Below are 22,551 nucleotides of genomic sequence, written 5' to 3' on the forward strand. Positions count from 1 at the left end.
AAAAGTGCTTAACACGCACACGCGCACACACGCACGCACCTTTGTTCAGCGTGGGAAAATATTTGCTGAGCTTCATTATAGTGTGAGACTGAGGCTTCATTCATGGTGGATCACCCCCCCCCCTTTTCACCCTCCCCATTCATCCTACCCCAATGGCCCCCTGCGCCCATTGGACACCCTCTCCCCCAGCTCCCTGGGAAGCAGTCTGAGGGCGCAGGAAGCATCAGGAAGCAGGCATCCTCCATCAGGTGGGCTTCCACCGCTCTGACTCCGCTTCCACCTGAGAGAAATCTTCCTATTGGTCTGTTCTTGCTTTCAGCTGCAACGTGCCTCCAGTTGTTCTCCCGTGTCCCGTGACGCCCCCTAGTGGCAGGTAACTTGAAGCACGCAGTGACGTGTCAGCAAATATTACCAAGTGTATGTTTTTTGACACTGCCGCCTACTGGTTGACTGTGAAATTGCAACTGCACAGTCTGGACCCGCACGTTCAGACTACTTATAGCAGTGGTCCCCAACCTTTTTGTAACTGCGGACCGGTCAAGGCTTGAAAATTTGTCCCACGGACCGGGGGATGTTATTTTATTTAGGGACGACGTGGCGAAGTTGGTAGAGTGGCCGTGCCCGCAATCGGAGGGTTGCTGGTTACTGGGGTTCAATCCTCACCTTCTACCACCCTAGTCACGTCCGTTGTGTCCTTGGGCAAGACACTTCACCCTTGCTCCTGATGGCTGCTGGTTAGCGCCTTGCATGGCAGCTCCCGCCATCAGTGTGTGAATGTGTGTGTGAATGGGTGAATGTGGAAATACTGTCAAAGCGCTTTGAGTACCTTGAAGGTAGAAAAGCGCTATACAAGTATAACCCGTTTTGTTTTTTTTTGTCATAAAAAAATACAATCATGCGTGCTTACGGACTGTATCCCTGCAGACTGTATTGATCTATATTGATATATAATGTAGGAACCAGAAATATTAATAACAGAAATAAACAACCCTTTTGTGCGAATGAGTGTAAATGGGGGAGGGAGGTTTTTTGGGTTGGTGCACTAATTGTAAGTGTATCTTTTGTTTTTTATGTTGATATAATAAAAAAATAAAATAAATAAAAACTTTTTTTTTTTTTCTTCTTGTGCGGCCCGGTACCAATCGATCCACGGACCGGTACCTGGTTGGGGACCACTGCCTTATAGTTTCTCGACAGGGCCACCTACTGGTTGAATGTAAAATAGCAACATCCAAATAACAGTTGTTTGTGAAGCTTGGATCACTTTATAACTATTTTTTTTTACATTTGTAGTTCAAAAAACTTTAAAAAATAGCTACTAAATAAATCAGAAGTTACTCAATATTTGAGTAGGTTTTTTTTTACGTAGTATTTACTTACTCGTACTTAAGTAATTATTTGGATGACTACTTTTTACTTTTACTTGAGCCATGTTATTCTAAAGTAACGGTTGGGGTACTTGGGGTACCCACCCACTTGTCAATATTACAACGTTTTGTCTCCCAGCTCGACTTTTGGCAAGCCTGTGGCCCCGCCCACCATCCCCACTGACTGGCGGGCTCCGCCTGAAGACGACATCGTACCCGCACCTGGCGATGACGCTCCGCCCTCTCCGCCCGACTTCTCTGAAATGCCGATGGCTCCGCCCCCTCCACCCGACGACGACAACAGCACGCCGGTAGCCCCACCCTTTCGACCTGACTCCCCGGACGTGGTCCTACCTGTGACTCCGCCCCTGTGTCTGGAGACAGGTGAGGACGAAGCGATGTTTGCCGCCCGTCACCTCGGTAACCATGACGACGTGACGCGTTTGTTCAGTGCTGGAGGAGAGCAGCCTCCCGCCGCCGTCCCCCCCGCCCACTGACGACGACGCCTTTCCTGCACTGTCCAATGATGAGCTTCCAGCCCCGCCCCCATCAAGCCAGGAAGTAGACGGTAGCATTTGCTTGCATTACACGCACACACAGTTTTTCATTTTATTTCTTTATATACCTTAAGTTCAACATTTACAAACACAAACATATGAACAAGGACATGCACACACACACACTCACACGCTAGCTTCCGGCATTCCATACTTAAATAGTGTGTTTTCAAAAGCAATAGGACACTCAAATGCTGTGTTTTCAAAAGTAATAGGACACTCAAATGCTGTGTTTTCAAAAGTAATAGGGTACTTAAACAGTGTGTTTTTAAAACCATTAGGGTACTTAAATACTGTGCTTTCAAAAGCAATAGGACACTCAAACACTGTTTTCAAAAGTAATAGGGTACTTAAACAGTGTTTTTAAAAGCAATAGGGTACTTATATTGTGTGTTTTCAAAAGCAATAGGGTACTTAAATTGTGTGTTTTCAAAAGCAATAGGTTACTTAAATTGTGTGTTTTCAAAAGCAAAAACATATTTTTTTATATACCTTTATTTATAAAGTTCAACATTTACAAACACAAACATATGAACAAGGACACGCACACACACACTCACACGCTAGCTTCCGGCATTCCGTACTTAAATAGTGTGCTTTCAAAAGCAATAGGACACTCAAATACTGTGTTTTCAAAAGTAATAGGGTACTTAAATACTGTGTTTTCAAAAGTAATAGGGTACTTAAATACTGTGTTTTCAAAAGCAATAGGTTACTTAATCGTGTTTTCAAAAGCAATAGTGTACTTAAAAACTGTGTTTTCAAAAGCAAGTGTACTTAAATCGTGTGTTTTCAAAAGCAATAGTGTACTTAAATACTGTGTTTTCAAAAGCAATAGGTTACTCAAATCATGTGTTTTCAAAAGCAATAGTGTACTCAAAAACGGTGTTTTCAAAAGCAAGTGTACTTAAATCGTGTGTTTTCAAAAGCAATAGGGTACATAAACAGTGTGTTTTTAAAACCATTAGGGTACTTAAATAATGTGTATTCAAAAGCAATAGGACACTCAAATACTGTGTTTTCAAAAGTAATAGGGTACTCAAACAGTGTTTTTAAAAGCAATAGGGTACTTAAATCGTGTGTTTTCAAAAGCAATAGGTTACTTAAATACTGTGTTTTCAAAAGTAATAGGGTACTTAAACAGTGTTTTAAAAGCAATAGGGTACTTAAACCGTGTGTTTTCAAAAGCAATAGGGTACTTAAATACTGTGTTTTCAAAAGCAATAGGGTGCTTAAATATTGTGTTTTCAAAAGCAAAAACATTTTATTTTATTTTTGTGTATACCTTTATTTATAAAGTTCAACATTTACAAACATAAACATATGAACAAGAACACACACACACTCACACGCTAGCTTCCGGCATTCTGTACTTAAATCGTGTGTTTTCAAAAGCAATAGGGTACTTAAATACTGTGTTTTCAAAAGTAATAGGGTACTTAAACAGTGGGTTTTAAAAGCAATAGGGTACTTAAATCGTATGTTTTCAAAAGCAATAAGTTACTTAAATCGTGTGTTTTCAAAACCAAAAGTGTACCTAAATTGTGTGTTTTCAAAAGCAATAGTGTACTTAAATTGTGTGTTTTAAAAAGCAATAGGACATTTAAATATTGTGTTTTAAAAAGCAATAGGACATTTAAATATTGTGTTTTCAAAAGCAATAGGGTACTTAAATACTGAAGTTTTTAAAAAGCAATAGGTTACTTAAATAGTGTGTTTTCAAAAGCAATAGTGTACTTAAAATCTGTGTTTTCAAAAGCAATAGTGTACCTAAATACTGTGTTTTCAAAAGCAATAGTGTACTTAAATCTTGTGTTTTCAAAAGCAACAGGGTACTTAAATACTGTGTTTTCAAAAACAATAGGGTACTTAAATACTGTTTTCAAAAGCAATAAGTTGCTTAAATCGTGTGTTTTCAAAAGCAATAGTATACTTAAATTGTGTGTTTTCAAAAGCAATAGTGTACTTAAATCGTGTGTTTTCAAAAGCAATAGTGTACTTTAATAGTGTGTTTTCAAAAGCAATAATGTTCTTAAATACTGTGTTTTCCAAAGCAATAGGGTACTTAAGTAGTGTGTTTTCAAAAGCCATAGTGTACTTAAAAACGGTGTTTTCAAAATCAATAGTTTACTTAAATCGTGTTTTCAAAAGCAATAGGTTACTTAAATACTGTGTTTTCAAAAGCAATAGGGGACTTAAATACAGTGTTTTCAAAAGTAATAGGGTACTTAAATACTATATTTTCAAAACCAATAGGATACTTAAATACTGTGTTTTCAAAAGCAAAAAAAAACAATTTTATTTTTCATATACCTTTATTTATAAAGTTCAACATTTACAAACATAAACATGTAAACAAGAACACTCACTCACACGCTAGCTTCCGGTATGCAGTGACGTCATCATCGACCAATCACAGCTTTGCTTCCTCGCCGGTGTCTATCGTGTCTCTCGTCCTGTAGCGCCGCTCCTGGCCAGGAGGAGCCGCCAGCGCCGCTCACCCCCGCCTGCTCGCTCTCTCTCTCTGAGGGTGCGCCGCCGCCACGCCCGCTCTCTCTTCCTGCCCGCCGGCCAATCACGTAAGCTTGCCCGCAGAGCCTCGGAGGTCCTGGAGAAGCTTCCAGAACCGCCAGCGCTTTCAGAACCTCGCATAATCAAGTGTTGACCCGCCTTCTTTGTGTGTCAGTCATGATCCCCCCTCCCCCGCCTTATCCTCCCCCGCATGCCCCCGCCCAGCCTCTTCCCGCCTCCTCGTTGCGGTCCCGCCTCCCGGCTCGCCTGGAGCACCTGGGTAAGATCACGGTTCCGAAGAGTACAGATACAGAAGCCCTTACATTTATATATTTGTTAAAAACATTTAAAGTAATTTACGTAGCCCTTTTTTTTTTCATATATTTTCTTATTATAATTTATTAATATTTAATACTAAAAAAAAAAAAATCATGGTTCCGGTAGTCGCAGTTGGGCATCCGCCGGTAGTCCTTTTTTTAGCACAAGCCCCGCCCCCTCCTACTTTACCGGCCAATCACATGTGCTGTGCTAATCCGTCAGATCTGGAGCTTCCGGTCCTACCTCCCCCGCCCCTTTTGGACGACGCCCCCCTGCCGCACTGGAAGAAAGGTACCGAGCGCGTCTTCTGTCTTGCCCACGACAAAAGTAGCAACGGTCATGTTCTTGTCTGGCCAGTGGTGGCGCTGTTCTCCTACGAGGCCTCCAAGCCGGAACACCTGTCCGTCACCGAGGGCGACGTCATCTACCTGACTGGTCGCCATGACAACGGATGGTGCGAGGGCGTCCTTAACGGCAAGCGAGGCTTCTTCCCCAAGGATTACGTCCAGTCCTGTGACTAGTTGGAGGCTCCGCCCCCTCGCACCTGACCGGCCTATCTGCTCACTTGTCCTAACCCCGCCCCCCCCCCCCACCCCATGGTTCATTTTCCCCGTTTTTGATCGCAGCTGTCAATCAATGTCCATCTTGTGTAAAAGTCTTTATTGTGTCAAGAATCTTGGTAAAAAAAAAGAATAAATAACAACAAATAAATATAATCCATCAATAAATAAAGGGAGCAATAAATAAGCAGTAGAAAAGAGTCAAAGGAGAGGTGGCGCCTCCTGCTGGTAGTGGTGGAGATTACATGTTGGCGACCAGCAGGTGTAACTGCTGCAGGTGTAACTGACTTTCACTGCGGATCAACTCCCATGATGCACTGCTGCCTTCCTGTGGACACACACATGTACTGTAGTACTTATACAACACATACACATGTACTGTAGTACTTATGCAACACATACACATGTACTGTAGTACTTATGCAACACATACACATGTACTGTAGTACTTATACAACACACAATTGTACTGTAGTACTTATGCAACACATACACATGTACTGTAGTACTTATACAACACACACATACACATGTACTGTAGTACTTATACAACACACACATGTACTATAGTACTTATACAATACAAACACATGTACTGTAGTACTTATACAACACATACACATGTACTGTAGTACTTATGCAACACATACACATGTACTGTAGTACTTATACAACACACACATACACATGTACTGTAGTACTTATACAACACACACATGTACTGTAGTACTTATACAATACATACACATGTACTGTAGTACTTATACAACGCATACAATGTACTGTAGTACTTATACACACATACTCTAGTACTTCTACAACACACACACATACTCTAGTACTTATACAACACATACACATGTACTGTAGAACTAATACAACAAATACACACGTAATGTAGTACTTATACAACACATGTACTGTAGTACTTATACAACACATACACATGTACTGTAGTACTTATACAACACATACACACGTACTGTAGTACTTATACAACACATACACATGTACTGTAGTACTTATACAACACATACACACGTAATGTAGTACTTATACAACACATACACATGTACTGTAGTACTTATACAACACATACACATGTACTGTAGTACTTATACAACACATACACACGTAATGTAGTACTTATACAACACACACATGTACTGTAGTACTTATACAACACATACACATGTACTGCAGTACTTATACAACACATACACATGTACTGTAGTACTTATACAACACATACACACGTACTGTAGTACTTATATAACACACACATGTGCTGTAGTACTTATACAACACATACACATGTACTGTAGTACTTATACAACGCATACAATGTACTGTAGTACTTATACACACATACTCTAGTACTTATACAACACACACACATACTCTAGTACTTATACAACACACACACATACTCTAGTACTTATACAACACAAAAACACATACTCTAGTACTTATACAACACATACACATGTACTGTAGTACTTATACAACACATACACATGTACTGTAGTACTTAACACATACACAGGTACTCTAGTACTTATACAACACATACACAAGTAGTAATTGTACAATACTTCATGGTACTTGCAATAAAATACTTGAGAGTACAGGGAGTGTACTTGCAATCAGAGTACTTACAGTGTGGTTGAGAGTAGCAGTGGTCAGCGTGTGGTAGTACACCTTCAGTGGTTTTGTTAGAAGGCAGTTTTCAGGTGAACTCTAAAGTTGGGGGAAGAAAGTAAACTTATTGATGTTCTGTGGAATGCTTTCCTGTGTAAAAGGTTGCAAAAGTAATAGCGTTCTTAAGTAATGTGTTTTCTAAAGTAGTATACTTAAATTATCTGTTTTCAAAAGTAATAGTGAACTTAAATACTGTGTTTTCTATATCCTGTGTAAAAGTAATGGTGTGTAAACAAACGTAATAGTGTACTTCTGTCCTGTGTAGTGTAAATGTTTGCAAAAGTAATAATGTACTTAAGTACTGTGTTTTCTAAAGTAATAGTATAACTTAAATACTGTGTTTTTTTAAAGTAATAGTGTCCTTAAATTTTGTGTTTTCAAAAGAAATAGTGTACTTAAATACTGTGTTTTATAAAGTAATGGTGTACTTAAATACTGTGTTTTCAAAAGCAATAGGGTACTTAAATAGTGTGTTTTCAAAAGCAATAGGGTACTTAAATAGTGTGTTTTCAAAAGTAATAGTGTACTTAAATAGTGTTTTCAAAAGTAATAATGTACTTAAGTACTGTGTTTTCTAAAGTAATAGTATAACTTAAATACTGTGTTTTTTAAAGTAATAGTGTCCTTAAATGTTGTGTTTTCAAAAGAAATAGTGTACTTAAATACTGTGTTTTATAAAGTAATGGTGTACTTAAATACTGTGTTTTCAAAAGCAATAGGGTTCTTAAATACTGTGTTTTCAAAAGCAATAGGGTACTTAAATGGTGTGTTTTCAAAAGCAATAGGGTACTTAAATAGTGTGTTTTCAAAAGTAATAGTGTACTTAAATAGTGTTTTCAAAAGTAATAGGGTACTTAAATACTGTGTTTTCAAAAGCAATAGTGTACTTAAATACTGTGTTTTTAAAAGTAATAGGGTACTTAAATACTGTGTTTTCAAAAGCAATGGTGTACCTAAATACTGTGTTTTCAAAAGCAATAGGGTACTTAAACACTGTGTTTTTCAAAAGCAATAGGGGACTTAAATACTGTGTTTTAAAAAGCATTAGGTTACTTAAATACTGTGTTTTCAAAAGCAATAGGGTACTTAAATAGTGTGTTTTCAAAAGCAATAGTGTACTTAAATACTGTGTTTTCAAAAGCAATAGGGTACTTAAATACTGTGTTTTTTAAAAGCAATAGGGTACTTAAATACTGTGTTTTAAAAAGCAATAGGGTACTTAAATACTGTGTTTTCAAAAGCAATAGGGTACTTAAATAGTGTGTTTTCAAAAAGATTAGTGTACTTAAATAATGTGTTTTCAAAAGCAATAGGGTACTTAAATATTGTGTTTTCAAAAGTAATAGGGTACTTAAATACTGTGTTTTCAAAAGCAATAAATGATAAATGGGTTATACTTGCATAGCGCTTTTCTACCTTCAAGGTACTCAAAGCGCTTTGACAGTATTTCCACATTCACCCATTCACACACACATTCACACACTGATGGCGGGAGCTGCATGCAAGGCACTAACCAGCAGCCATCAGGAGCAAGGGTGAAGTGTCTTGCCCAAGGACACAACGGACGTGACTAGGTAGAAGGTGGGGATGGAACCCCAGTAACCAGCAACCCTCCGATTGCTGGCACGGCCACTCTACCAACTTCGCCACGCCGCAATAGGGTACTTAAATACAGTGTTTTCAAAAGCAAAAGGGTACTTAAATAGTGTGTTTTCAAAAGCAATAGGCTACTTAAATACTGTGTTTTCAAAAGCAATAGCGTACTTAAATGCAGTGTTTTCAAAAGTAATAGTGTACTTAATAGTGTTTGCAAAAGCAATAGGGTACTTACGCAGTGTGAGACCTCCTCCTTCTGTCTATGCAGGAGTACCAGCAGGTTCTCGGTCTTGGTGGCATCCCAGCTGACGGCTGACATGTTGACCTGCTGGTACAGGTCTAAAATGTGACCCAGACTGTCTCGCACAAAAGCCAGCTTGCACGGCGCCTGCATGGACACACCTGGTCAGCGTCTGTGCTCTGATTGGCAGAGGACACAGGAAGTGGGCGCACTTTGACTCAACTCACCTGAGACGTTGCGGCCAATCTGTAAAGTGTTCTCGGGAACGGAAGTGGACTGTCCTCCTCCGTCATGGGACCGCCCTGGAACAAGAAGACATTGGTTTAGGTCCAGGTGAGGGGACCTCATGACCCCTGAAGACCCCAAAGTCTGGCGCTACCTACCAGGTCCTGGACCAGAGACTGACACCTGTCACTCAAGTCCATGTAACGTCTCAGCCAATCACAGCAGAGGGCGGGGAGTAACACGGCGTAGAGGATGAAGACCACCTGTGTGGGTCTGCCCATGATGATGATGATGATGAGGACCAGGACCAGGACCAGGACCAGAAGATCAGTCTTGCAATATCCATCATGCTGATGTGTGTGCACTTATATTGGAGACGGGAAAAAGAAAACTGGCGTGGAAAAAGACCCAAATTCTGTTTCTGCTCTCACTTTCGAGCTACACACCTACACACACGCGCGCTTGTACACACGCGCACACGCACACGCACACACACACACGCACACACACACACACACGCATACAGGTGTAGATAAATGACTTAATGTCACATTATTATAACTGCAAACAAAGTTAAAACTTATGACAAAAGTCAGATTCCTAAAACACTAAACACCGACAGGAAGTGACGTCACTAAATAAAAAAAGTGTCTTTCTTTTCAGGAAGTCCCTGAATTCACTTTCCTTTTCCAAACCTCATTCCTGGCATGGAATCATTGGTGAACATAACGGGGTTAAAAAAAACCTCGAAAACTAATTTGTATCGACGTGGAGTAGATTAAAGTCACATTACTCCAACTTCAAGTACGAAACAAATTAATAATTACGTTTTATTTTGAAGAATCCCTTTTCCGGTTTCACTTTTGAGTCGAGGGAATCACCGATGATTGCGTCACTGTTTTTTGTGTTTTACTACTTTGTATTTAGTTTGCTTGGATGTACTTATTGTCTACTCGCGAAGTAGTAACTGTGTTTTTTTTATTGTACAATGTGTTTATCATGATTACTGTTTGTCGATAGTAGTTTTGTGTCGACCCTAAAACTTGGTCATGTGACCAGAAAGAGAAGGTTCCAGAGCGGTGCCTTCATTGGTTATCACTTTAGGCCCCGCCTCCTTGCGGAAGCGCGCCATGTTTGTTTCTCTGTACCTACATGACGGCGAATAAAATGAAGACGATGACTACACTACAAGAATGGGTGTAGTCGATACTGATACCAGTGAGTGTCCAGGATTCTCCGCACCTATTATTCGATGCTATAGGATAAAACAACAAAACTATTGTACATTTAAATTGACTGCTTAATTGAATAGTCGCTTGTCCTAACCCCCCCCCCCCCCCCCATGGTTAATTTCCCCCGTTTTAAAACAAGACAGTTAAAGTCGAATATTTATGTTGAAAAACTATTGGTGTGTTTTTGAAAACATATTTGTGTTGTGTGAAGCAGCTGTACAGGGTGGCAATTTAAATGGTGTACCTATTGATGATGGAACTGGTGGAGGAAATCTATTCTAAGCTGAGTAAGGCTGCCAACAATACAACGTTTTTATTTTTTTTTATAAACCTTTATTTATAATATGCAACATTTACATACAATCAGGAGATAATAATAATCAAAACAAGTACAGAAACCGTACAAAAACAGTACAAAACAGCGCCAGGGGGTTGTAAACTCAATAAAGCAACTAAAATAGAATGCAAAATATATATAAGTAACAAAATATATATAAGTAACAAAATGTAAAGCCATAGGCTCACACAAGTTCTGTAAATAATCCAAATTTGGAGCACAGCATCATAGTTTTCACAGCTTTTTAGTTGTTAGAAGTGGAGAGTGTTTTAAAGTAAAGTTCTAATTCTTTTTTAAAAGCACAAAAAACAGGTCGGCTATTTAGAAACTTACATTTATGAATGTAAAATACAATACAAAGTAATAGGGTACTCAAATAGTGTGTTTTCAAAAGCAATAGGGTACTTAAATAGTAGGGCTGCGAATCTTTGGGTGTCTCACGATTCGATTCAATATCGATTCTTGGGGTCACGATTCGATTCAAAATCGATTTTTTTCGATTCAACGTGATTCTCGATTCAAAAACGATATTTTCCTGATTCAAAACTATTTTCTATTCATTCAATACATATGATTTCAGCAGGATCTACCCCAGTCTGCTGACATGCAAGCAGAGTAGTAGATTTTTGTAAAAAGCGTTTATAGATGTAAAGGACAATGTTTTATCAACTGATTGCAATAATATAAATTTGTTTTAACTATTAAATCAACCAAAAATCTGACTTATTTTATCTTTGTGAAAATATTGGACACAGTGTGTTGTCAAGCTTATGAGATGCGATGCAAGTGTAAGCCACTGTGACACTATTGTTCATTTTTTTTATTTTTTGTAAATGTCTAATGATAATGTCAATGAGGGATTTTTAATCACTGCTATGTTGAAATTGTAACTAATATTGATACTGTTGATAATATTCATTTTTGTTTCACTACTTTTGGTTTGTTCTGTGTCGTGTTTGTGTCTCCTCTCAATTGCTCTGTTTATTGCAGTTGTGAGTGTTGCTGGGTCGGGTTTGGTTTTGGAATTGGATTGCATTGTTATGGTATTGCTGTGTATTGTTTTGTTGGATTGATTAATAAAAAAAAAGGGAAAAAAATCATCGATTTTAAAAAAATGAGAATCGATTTTGAATCGCACAACGTGAGAATCGCGATTCGAATTCGAATAGATTTTTTCCCACACCCCTATTAAATAGTGTGTTTTCAAAATCAATAGGGTACTTAAATACTGTGTTTTCATAAGTAATAGGGTACTTAAATACTGTGTTTTCAAAAGTAATAGTGTACTTAAATGCTGTGTTTTAAAAAGTAATCAGGTACTTAAATAGTGGGTTTTCAAAAGCAATAGGGTACTTAAATACTGTGTTTTCAAAAGTAATAGGGTACTTACATACTGTGTTTTCAAAAGCAATAGGGTACTTATATACTGTTTTTTTCAGAAGCAATAGGGTACTTAAATAGTGTTTTTTCAAATGCAATAGTGTACTTAAATAGTGTGTTTTCAAAAGCAATAGGGTACTTAAATAGTGTTTTCAAAAGCAATAGGGTACTTAAATACTGTGTTTTCAAATGCAATAGTGTACTTATATATTGTGTTTTCAAAATTAATAGGGTACTTAAATACTGTGTTTTCAAAAGCAATAGGGTACTTAAATACTGTGTTTTCAAAAGAAATAGGGTACTTAACTACTGTGTTTTCAAAAGCAATAGGGTACTTAAATACTGTGTTTTCAAAAAGAATAGGGTACCTAAATACAGTGTTTTCAAAAGCAATAGGGTACTTAAATACTGTTTGTCGATAGTAGTTTTGTGTCGACGCCGAAACTCGGTCATGTGACCGGAAAGAGAAGGTTCTTACTGGTTCCAGAGCGGTGCCTTCATTGATTATCACTTTAGGCCCCGCCTACTTGCGGAAGCGTGCCATGTTTGTTATATAAGTAACAAAATATATCTATGTAACAAAATGTAAAGCCAAAGGCTCACACAAGTTCCGTAAATAATCCAAATTTGGAGCACAGCATCATAGTTTTCACAGCTTTTTGGTTGTTGGAGGTAGAGTGCGTTTTAAATTAAAGTTCTAATTCTTTTTTAAAGGCACAACAAACAGGTCGGGTATTCTAGAAACTTACATTTATGAATATAAAATACAATACAAAGGTTGATGAGTGAACCTGGTCATGAAGATGACAACCAACATTTCGGTGTGTATCAGGAGTTGATTAATGATGCAACAAATTTACATAACGAATTGCTTGAGTTGTTGCCTGTGGAAGAGAAAGAAAAACACAACATTTGATTCAAAGCAAAACTTTTGAGTGTGAATGAATTTTCTCACAGTGTTGCAAAATACCAAGCATGTGTAACAGACAAAATGGTTGAAACACAGATTGAACCTTCAGATGCCGAAATATCAGCGTTACGGGCATATTCAGAGCAAGATGGAATGGAGTCTTATTTTGAAAAAGCAAAATAAAGGATTCGACTTCCTGGTGAAAGGCAAGAATCCTCATACCTGTGAAACCTGAACACTTACCTGCTATAAGGAGGGAGAGTTCAGATGCACAACTTAATGGCACCAACACACCAGAACAAATTGAAACTACACCTGTTACAAGGAGGGAATGCAACTGTCATGCATGCAACTAACAATAATTATAATTTTCAGATTCTGCAAAGACAAAATTAAATATCAGAACTGCTAATAAAACAACAAAATGCAAGTCAACTTCCACCGAGAGAAATACCCGTTTTTGATGGTGAACCTTTGAAATTCAATCTGTTCATGCATGCATTCAAACATTGTGTGCACGATATAAGTGCATTAAAAGGAGATTGCCTGTACTTTCCAGAAAGATACACCAGGGGGCGCCCAAGAGATCTTGTCCAAAGTTGCTTACATACAGTCGTGGTCAAAAGTTTACATACACTTGTAAAGAACATAATGTCATGGCTGTCTTGAGTTTCCAATGATTTCTACAACTCTTATTTTTTTGTGATTGAGTGATTGGAGCACATACTTGTTGGTCACAAAAAACATTCATGAAGTTTGGTTCTTTTATGAATTTATTATGGGTCTACTGAACATGTGACCAAATCCGCTGGGTCAAAAGTATACATACAGCAATGTTAATATTTGTTTACATGTCCAAGTTTCACTGCAATAAGGCACTTTTGGTACCATCCACAAGCTTCTGAAAAGCTTCTGCTTGAATTTTTGACCACTCCTCTTTACAAAATTGGTGCAGTTCAGCTAAATTTGTTGGTTTTGGACTTGTCCTAACTGACAGGAGTTTTTGTGTAAAAATAGACAGTTTTATGTCTTCCACAGCTCCTTTACCACATGGGGTTCCCCAGGGCTCAATCCTTGCCCCAATCTTATTTGCGCTTTACCTTCTCCCCCTTGGTTCTATTTTTAGGAAGTACGATATTGCATTTCATTTTTATGCCGATGATTGCCAGATTTATTTTCCAATGGCACAAAATAACACGGTTCAACGTCTTATTGACTGCCTGCACGACATCAAAGCCTGGCTTTCAGCTAACTTCCTGAGCCTAAATGAAGATAAAACAGAAGTTATGTTGTTCGGTCCAAGTCGCTCCCCCTCCCCCAACGTTGACCTCGGCACTCTGACCCCGTATCTCAGCGACTGTGTCACAAACCTGGGGGTAAAGTTCGACTCAGATTTTAAATTCGAAAAACAAATCAGCAGCGTCGTACAAAAAAGTTTTGATCAATTACGCCAAATAGCGAAAGTGAAACCGCTTCTATCAGGACATGATCTCGAGAAATTAATCCACGCCTTTATCTCGACTCGTTTAGACTACTGCAATGCCCTGTATGTAGGCATTAGCCAGGCCTCCCTCGGCCGCCTGCAGCTCGTGCAGAACTCTGCTGCTTGTCTGCTAACACAGACCCACAGACGTGAGCACATCACCCCTATATTAGCGTCCCTTCACTGGCTCCCTGTGCGTTACAGAATCAATTTTAAACTCCTTTTATTTGTTTTTAAATGTCTAAACAACCTCGCGCCAACATATCTCTCCGACCTCCTTCAGCCTTACTGCCCCACCCGATCCCTAAGATCAGCCGATCAGCTGCTACTGACGGTCCCGGACACAAGGCTGAAGCTTAGAGGTGACAGAGCTTTTGCTGCTGCTGCTCCCAAGCTCTGGAACGACCTACCTCTGAGTGTTAGACAAGCCTCCTCTCTTCCTGTTTTTAAATCTCTCTTAAAAACATACTTTTATTCCATGGCTTTTAACACTGAGTGATACCCATCCTGCAATGGCGCCCCATAATACACCTGCTGTGAACCTGTTTTTATGTTTTTATATTTTATTTATTTATTTTTTATCGTGTTCTGTTTGTGTTGTGTTGTGTTTGCTCTGTTCTTGTATTATTTTTAACCTGCCCATTGTACAGCACTTTGGCTACCCCTGTGGTAAATTTTAAATGTGCTTTATAAATAAAGTTGATTTGATTTGATTTGATTTGTTTCTTCAGCATTGTCCACACGTTTAAGTCAGGACTTTGGGAAGGCCATTCTAAAACCTTAATTCTAAAGTACCAATGATTGTCACACACACATTAGGTGTGGTGAAATTTGTCCTTGGCATTTGACCCATCCACTTTTTCACCCCCTGGGAGGTGAGGGGAGCAGTGGGCAGCAGCGGTGGCCGCGCCCGGGAATCATTTTTGGTGATTCAACCCCTAATTCCAACCCTTGATGCTGAGTGGCAAGCACGGAGGTAATGGGTCCCATTTTTTTTTTAGTCTTTGGTATGACTCGGCCGTGGTTTGAACTCATGACCTACCGATCTCAGGGCGGACACCCTAACCACTAGGCCACTGAGCAGGCAGTATATTGTACAGTATTTACATAAATATACAGAAGTTTGAATTATAAGAATTTATGCTTTGTTTGAACATAAATTAAATATGGGCTTTCGTATCACAAAGGAACTTTGCTTATTCTTTACTTAATGGTCCAAGTTTGTTATCAGAAGGAAAGCCGCGAGTGCATTAACGAAAGTGCTGTCAATCAAAATCCATCTTGTGTAAAAGTCTTTATTGTGTCAACAATCTTGGTAAAAAAGAATAAATAACAACAAATAAATATAATCCATCATTAAATAAAGGGAGCAATAAATAAGCAGTAGAAAAGAGTCAAAGGAGAGGGGGCGCCTCCTGCTGGTGGTGGTGGAGATTACATGTTGGCGATCAGCAGGTGTAACTGCTGCAGGTGTAACTGACTTTCACTGCGGATCAACTCCCATGATGCACTGCTGCCTTCCTGTACACACACACACACACACATGTACTGTAGTACTTATTGTGGAACATGCATATATTTTTAAGAGTTAGTTCTTTATTCATAGTCATGTTTAAAGCAGCTAATATTTTCCTATGTGTACTTTTTATGCTTGTATCTTTCCGCAAGTAAACTCTGTGCTTTACCTTGAAGGCGTTGGAATGTGGGAATATGACATACTCCCTTTTTACCTTATCAGTATTATACCTTATCAGTATTAGAACAAAGAGGCTGTATTCCTTTCTGGGCAGGGTGGGGGCTGTTTTCGTATTCAATAAGTTGTCTCTTCCCGTTTGATTTTCAGACCGCTTCTAAATGCTGGTATTAGCGCACTGTACGATTGGTCTCCTTAAGCTTTAGTAAAACTTGATAATATTCCTATTCTGTCTTGATGGTCCTTACTCAATATACTGTATGTCATCTGAAAGAACTTGGGATTGACCAGTGACTTTTATTCCTTGAGAAGAAGACTGGTCAGACGCAACATTATACAACACATACACATGTACTGTAGTACTTATACAATACATACACATACTGTAGTACTTAACCATACTTGCCAACCCTCCCGCGGGAGAATCCCGATATTCAGCGCCTCTCCCGACAACCTCCCGACAAAGATTTTCTCCCGACAAACTCCCGGTATTCAGCCGGAGCTGGAGGCCACGCCCCCCGCCCCCAAAAAGTCTGCCGCAGCTGCGATTGGACCTGACCAGCCTCCGGGTACAAGTACTGGAGTACCAATTGCTTGCCAGGGAAGATCTTCCCCAGGAAGCAAGGATTGACCGGTTTTGGGCCATGCTAGGGAGAGATGGAAGATTCCACACTCTCGTGCATTTGATGAAAGCACTTTTGTGCGTGCCACACAGCAATGCATCATCAGAGAGGGTGTTCAGCATGGTTAGAAAAATAGCGACAGAGAATAGAAAGAGGATGGACAATTCAACCCTTAACAAAGCATTGTACTTTCAAGTACAACAATGAGTAGATGAGTGTTGTGTGTGTGTGTATATGTGTAAATAAATGAACACTAAAATTCAAGTATTTCTTATATTTATATATATAATAAAAAATTAAAAAAAATAAAATAAAAAAAAAATAAATATATATATATATATATATATATATATATATATATATATATATATATATATATATATATATATATATATATATATATATATATATATATATATATGAAATACTTGAGTTGGTGAATTCTAGCTGTAAATATACTCTCCTCTTAACCACGCCACTAACCACGCCCCCACCCCCGACCAAGCCCCCACCCCCACCTACCGATATTGGAGGTATCAAGGTTGGCAAGTATGACTTAACACATACACATGTACTGCAGTACTTATACAACACATACACATGTATTGTAGTACTTATACAATACATACACATGTACTGTAGTACTTATACAACACATACACATGTACTGTAGTACTTAACACATACACAGGTACTCTAGTACTTATACAACACATACACAAGTAGTAATTGTACAATACTTCATGGTACTTGCAATAAAATACTTGAGAGTACAGGGAGTGTACTTGCAATCAGAGTACTTACAGTGTGGTTGAGAGTAGCAGTGGTCAGCGTGTGGTAGTACACCTTCAGTGGTTTTGTTAGAAGGCAGTTTTCAGGTGAACTCTAAAGTTGGGGGAAGAAAGTAAACTTATTGATGTTCTGTGGAATGCTTTCCTGTGTAAAAGGTTGCAAAAGTAATAGCGTTCTTAAGTAATGTGTTTTGTAAAGTAGTATACTTAAATTATCTGTTTTCAAAAGTAATAGTGAACTTAAATACTGTTTTCTCTATATCCTGTGTAAAAGTAATGGTGTGTAAACAAACGTAATAGTGTACTTCTGTCCTGTGTAGTGTAAATGTTTGCAAAAGTAATAATGTACTTAAGTACTGTGTTTTCTAAAGTAATAGTATAACTTAAATACTGTGTTTTTTTTAGATTGATTGTACAGATATGGTATTGTTTCTGCTGGGCAAGTATGCCTGACGCGCCTCCTACAGCGCCTTGGGTCAGCTGCAGGGTCATCAGCCGGGGACCACCGCTCATTGGAGTTTCGCTCTCTTTAACCCTGGAACGCCTAATAGTGTCCTTAAATTTTGTGTTTTCAAAAGAAACTTATTGATGTTCTGTGTAGTACTTTTAAAAAATAATAGTGTACTTACGTCCTGTGTAAAAGTTTGCTGTGTAATGTGTTTTTAAAAGCAATAGGGTACTTAAATACTGTGTTTTCAAAAGCAATAGGGTACTTTATAAAATAGTGTTTTCAAAAGCAATAGGGTACTTGAATACAGTGTTTTCAAAAGCAATAGGGTACTTGAATACAGTGTTTTCAAAAGTAATAGGGTACTTAAATACAGTGTTTTCAAAAGCAATAGAATACTTAAATACAGTGTTTTCAAAAGCAATAGGATACTTAAATGCAATGTTTTCACAAGCAATAGGCTACTTAAATACTGTGTTTTCAAAAGCAGTAGGATACTTAAATACTGTTTTCAAAAGCAATAGGGTACTTAAATGCAGTGTTTTCAAATGCAAAGGACTACTTAAATAGTGTGTTTCAAAATCAATAGGGTACTTAAATACTGTTTTCAAAAGCAATAGTGTACCTAAATGCAGTGTTTTCAAAAGCAATAGCCTACTTAAATACTGTGTTTTCAAAAGCAATAGGGTACTTATATACTGTGTTTTCAAAAGCAATAGGGTATTTAAATACTGTGTTTTTAAAAGCATTAGGGTACTTCGATACTGTGTTTTCAAAAGCAAAAGTGTACTTAAATACTGTGTTTTCAAAAGCAATAGGGTACTTAAATACCGTGTTTTCAAAAGCCATAGGGTACTTGAATACTGTGTTTTCAAAATCAATAGGGTACTTAAATACTGTTTTCAAAAGCAATAGTGTACTTAAATGCAGTGTTTTCAAAAGCAATAGCCTACTTAAATACTGTGTTTTCAAAAGCAATAGGGTACTTATATACTGTGTTTTCAAAAGCAATAGGGTATTTAAATACTGTTTTTTTTAAAAGCATTAGGGTACTTCAATACTGTGTTTTCAAAAGCAAAAGTGTACTTAAATACTGTGTTTTCAAAAGCAATAGGGTACTTAAATACCGTGTTTTCAAAAGCCATAGGGTACTTGAATACTGTGTTTTCAAAAGCAATAGGGTGTTTAAATACTGTGTTTTCAAAAGCAATAGTGTACTTAAATACTGTTTTCAAAAGCAATAGGGTACTTAAATACTGTGTTTTCAAAAGCAATAGGGTACTTAAATACTGTGTTTTCAAAAGCACTAGGGTATTTACATACTGTGTTTTCAAAAGCAATAGGGTACTTAAATACTGTGTTTTCAAAAGTAATAGTGTACTTAATAGTGTTTTCAAAAGCAATAGGGTACTTACGCAGTGTGAGACCTCCTCCTTCTGTCTATGCAGGAGTACCAGCAGGTTCTCGGTCTTGGTGGCATCCCAGCTGACGGCTGACACGTTGACCTGCTGGTACAGGTCTAAAATGTGACCCAGACTGTCTCGCACAAAAGTCAGCTTGCACGGCGCCTGCATGGACACACCTGGTCAACGTCTGTGCTCTGATTGGCCGAGGACACAGGAAGTGGGCGCACTTTGACTCAACTCACCTGAGACGTTGCGGCCAATCTGTAAAGTGTTCTCGGGAACGGAAGTGGACTGTCCTCCTCCGTCATGGGACCGCCCTGGAACAAGAAGACATTGGTTTAGGTCCAGGTGAGGGGACCTCATGACCCCTGAAGACCAAAGTCTGGCGCTACCTACCAGGTCCTGGACCAGAGACTGACACCTGTCACTCAAGTCCATGTAACGTCTCAGCCAATCACAGCAGAGGGCGGGGAGTAACACGGCGTATAGGATGAAGACCACCTGTGTGGGTCTGCCCATGATGATGATGATGATGAGGACCAGGACCAGGACCAGAAGACCAGTCTTGCAATATCCATCATGCTGATGTGTGTGCACTTATATTGGAGACGGGAAAAAGAAAACTGGCGTGGAAAAAGACCCAAATTCTGTTTCTGCTCTCACTTTCGAGCTACACACCTACACACTCACGCGCGCACACACACACACACACACGTGCGCACACGTACACGCACACGCATACAAGTGTAGATAAATGACATAATATCACATTATTATAACTGCAAACAAAGTAAAACTTTCTAAAACACACCAAAGAGCAAAAGTCGACCGGAAGTGACGTCACTAAATAAAAAACGTGTCTTTCTTGTCAGGAAGTCCCTGAATTCACTTTCCCTTTCCAAACCTCCTTCTTTGCATAGAATCATTGGTGAACATATCGGCGTTAAAAAAAAAACAACCCGAAAAACTAATTTGTATCAACGTGGAGTAGACAACATGATCAAAGTCACATTATTCCAAGTACGAAACAAATTAATAATTACGTTTTATTTTGAAGAATCCCTTTTCCGGTTTCACTTTTGAGGCGCGAGGGAATCACCGATGATGACGTCACTGTTTTTTGTGTTTTACTACTTTGTATTTAGTTTGCTTGGATGTACTTATGTCTAATCGTGAAGTAGTAACTGTGTTTTTTATTGTACTATTTTTTTTGTCGTAATATACTGTTCGTCTATAGTAGTTTTGTGTCGACGCTAAAACTCGGTCATGTGACCAGAAAGAGAAGGTTCCAGAGCGGTGCCTTCATTGGTTATCACTTTAGGCCCCGCCTCCTTGCGGAAGCGCGCCATGTTTGTTTTTCTGTACCTACATGACGGCGAATAAAATGAAGACGACGACTACACTACAAGAATGGGTGTAGTCGATACTGATACCAGTGAGTGTCCAGGATTCTCCGCACCTATTATTCGATGCTATAGGATAAAACAACAAAACTATTGTACATTTAAATTGACTGCTTAATTGAATAGTCGCTTGTCCTAAACACCCCCCCACCCCCCATGTTTAATTTCCCCCGTTTTAAAACAAGACAGTTAAAGTCGAATATTTATGTTGAAAAACTATTGGTGTGTTTTTGAAAACATATTTGTGTTGTGTGAAGCAGCTGTACAGGGTGGCAATTTAAATGGTGTACCTATTGATGATGGAACTGGTGGAGGAAATCTATTCTAAGCTGAGTAAGGCTGCCAACTTAAAGGATACAATACAACGTTTTTATTTTGTTATAAACCTTTATTTATAATATGCAACATTTACATACAATCAGGAGATAATAATAATCAAAACAAGTACAGAAACCGTACAAAAACAGTACAAAACAGCGCCAGGGGGTTGTAAACTCAATAAAGCAACTAAAATAGAATGCAAAATATATATAAGTAACAAAATATATATAAGTAACAAAATGTAAAGCCAAAGGCTCACACAAGTTCTGTAAATAATCCAAATTTGGAGCACAGCATCATAGTTTTCACAGCTTTTTAGTTGTTAGAAGTGGAGAGTGTTTTAAAGTAAAGTTCTAATTCTTTTTTAAAAGCACAAAAAACAGGTCGGCTATTTAGAAACTTACATTTATGAATATAAAATACAATACAAAGTAATAGGGTACTCAAATAGTGTGTTTTCAAAAGCAATAGGGTACTTAAATAGTAGGGCTGCGAATCTTTGGGTGTCTCACGATTCGATTCAATATCGATTCTTGAGGTCACGATTCGATTCAAAATCGATTTTTTTCGATTCAACGCGATTCTCGATTCAAAAACGATATTTTCCTGATTCAAAACTATTTTCTATTCATTCAATACATATGATTTCAGCAGGATCTACCCCAGTCTGCTGACATGCAAGCAGAGTAGTAGATTTTTGTAAAAAGCGTTTATAATTGTAAAGGACAATGTTTTATCAACTGATTGCAATAATGTAAATTTGTTTTAACTATTAAATGAACCAAAAATCTGACTTATTTTATCTTTGTGAAAATATTGGACACAGTGTGTTGTCAAGCTTATGAGATGCGATGCAAGTGTAAGCCACTGTGACACTATTGTTCATTTTTTTTATTTTTTGTAAATGTCTAATGATAATGTCAATGAGGGATTTTTAATCACTGCTATGTTGAAATTGTAACTAATATTGATACTGTTGATAATATTCATTTTTGTTTCACTACTTTTGGTTTGTTCTGTGTCGTGTTTGTGTCTCTTCTCAATTGCTCTGTTTATTGCAGTTGTGAGTGTTGCTGGGTCGGGTTTGGTTTTGGAATTGGATTGCATTGTTATGGTATTGCTGTGTATTGTTTTGTTGGATTGATTAATTAAAAAAAAGGGAAAAAAATCATCGATTTTTAAAAAATGAGAATTGATTTTGAATCGCACAACGTGAGAATCGCGATTCGAATTCGAATAGATTTTTTCCCACACCCCTATTAAATAGTGTGTTTTCAAAATCAATAGGGTACTTAAATACTGTGTTTTCAAAAGTAATAGTGTACTTAAATGCTGTGTTTTAAAAAGTAATCAGGTACTTAAATAGTGTGTTTTCAAAAGCAATAGGGTACTTAAATGCTGTGTTTTCATAAGTAATAGTGTACTTAAATGCTGTGTTTTAAAAAGTA

General features: G+C 38.1%; 3 protein-coding genes across 4 annotated transcripts in view; 2 read left to right on the top strand and 1 right to left on the bottom strand.

The window, feature by feature from the left end:
* Positions 1-5,818, top strand: part of abi3a (ABI family, member 3a) — an 11,914-nt gene extending 6,096 nt beyond the window's left edge. Inside the window, exons 5-12 of one of the 2 annotated variants that reach the window (XM_062050426.1) lie at positions 190-248; positions 320-373; positions 1,507-1,751; positions 1,819-1,935; positions 4,387-4,503; positions 4,611-4,715; positions 4,976-5,044; positions 5,111-5,818. In XM_062050426.1, the coding sequence (XP_061906410.1) occupies positions 190-248; positions 320-373; positions 1,507-1,751; positions 1,819-1,935; positions 4,387-4,503; positions 4,611-4,715; positions 4,976-5,044; positions 5,111-5,274 (930 nt within the window). In that variant the 3' untranslated portion in view covers positions 5,275-5,818. The remainder of the gene's footprint in view (positions 1-189; positions 249-319; positions 374-1,506; positions 1,752-1,818; positions 1,936-4,386; positions 4,504-4,610; positions 4,716-4,975; positions 5,045-5,110) is intronic. The other variant, XM_062050427.1, reaches the window with a different exon arrangement.
* A 4,294-nt stretch (positions 5,819-10,112) lies between these two features.
* On the bottom strand, positions 10,113-20,382 carry LOC133652724 (uncharacterized). The gene is made up of 6 exons (XM_062051775.1): positions 19,776-20,382; positions 19,622-19,696; positions 19,389-19,541; positions 17,539-17,619; positions 15,857-15,939; positions 10,113-10,224 (listed from the first exon to the last, which is right to left on the bottom strand). The coding sequence occupies exons 1-6, from the start codon at positions 19,896-19,898 to the stop codon at positions 10,113-10,115; spliced, it is 627 nt and encodes a 208-aa protein (XP_061907759.1). The 5' UTR covers positions 19,899-20,382.
* A 335-nt stretch (positions 20,383-20,717) lies between these two features.
* rdm1 (RAD52 motif containing 1) overlaps positions 20,718-22,551 on the top strand; it is a 48,510-nt gene continuing 46,676 nt past the window's right edge. Inside the window, exon 1 of the mRNA XM_062050438.1 lies at positions 20,718-20,814. Within this exon, the coding sequence (XP_061906422.1) occupies positions 20,790-20,814 (25 nt within the window). The 5' untranslated portion in view covers positions 20,718-20,789. The remainder of the gene's footprint in view (positions 20,815-22,551) is intronic.

The sequence above is a fragment of the Entelurus aequoreus genome, linkage group LG06, assembly GCF_033978785.1.
Source record: "Entelurus aequoreus isolate RoL-2023_Sb linkage group LG06, RoL_Eaeq_v1.1, whole genome shotgun sequence".
Taxonomy (NCBI): domain Eukaryota; kingdom Metazoa; phylum Chordata; class Actinopteri; order Syngnathiformes; family Syngnathidae; genus Entelurus; species Entelurus aequoreus.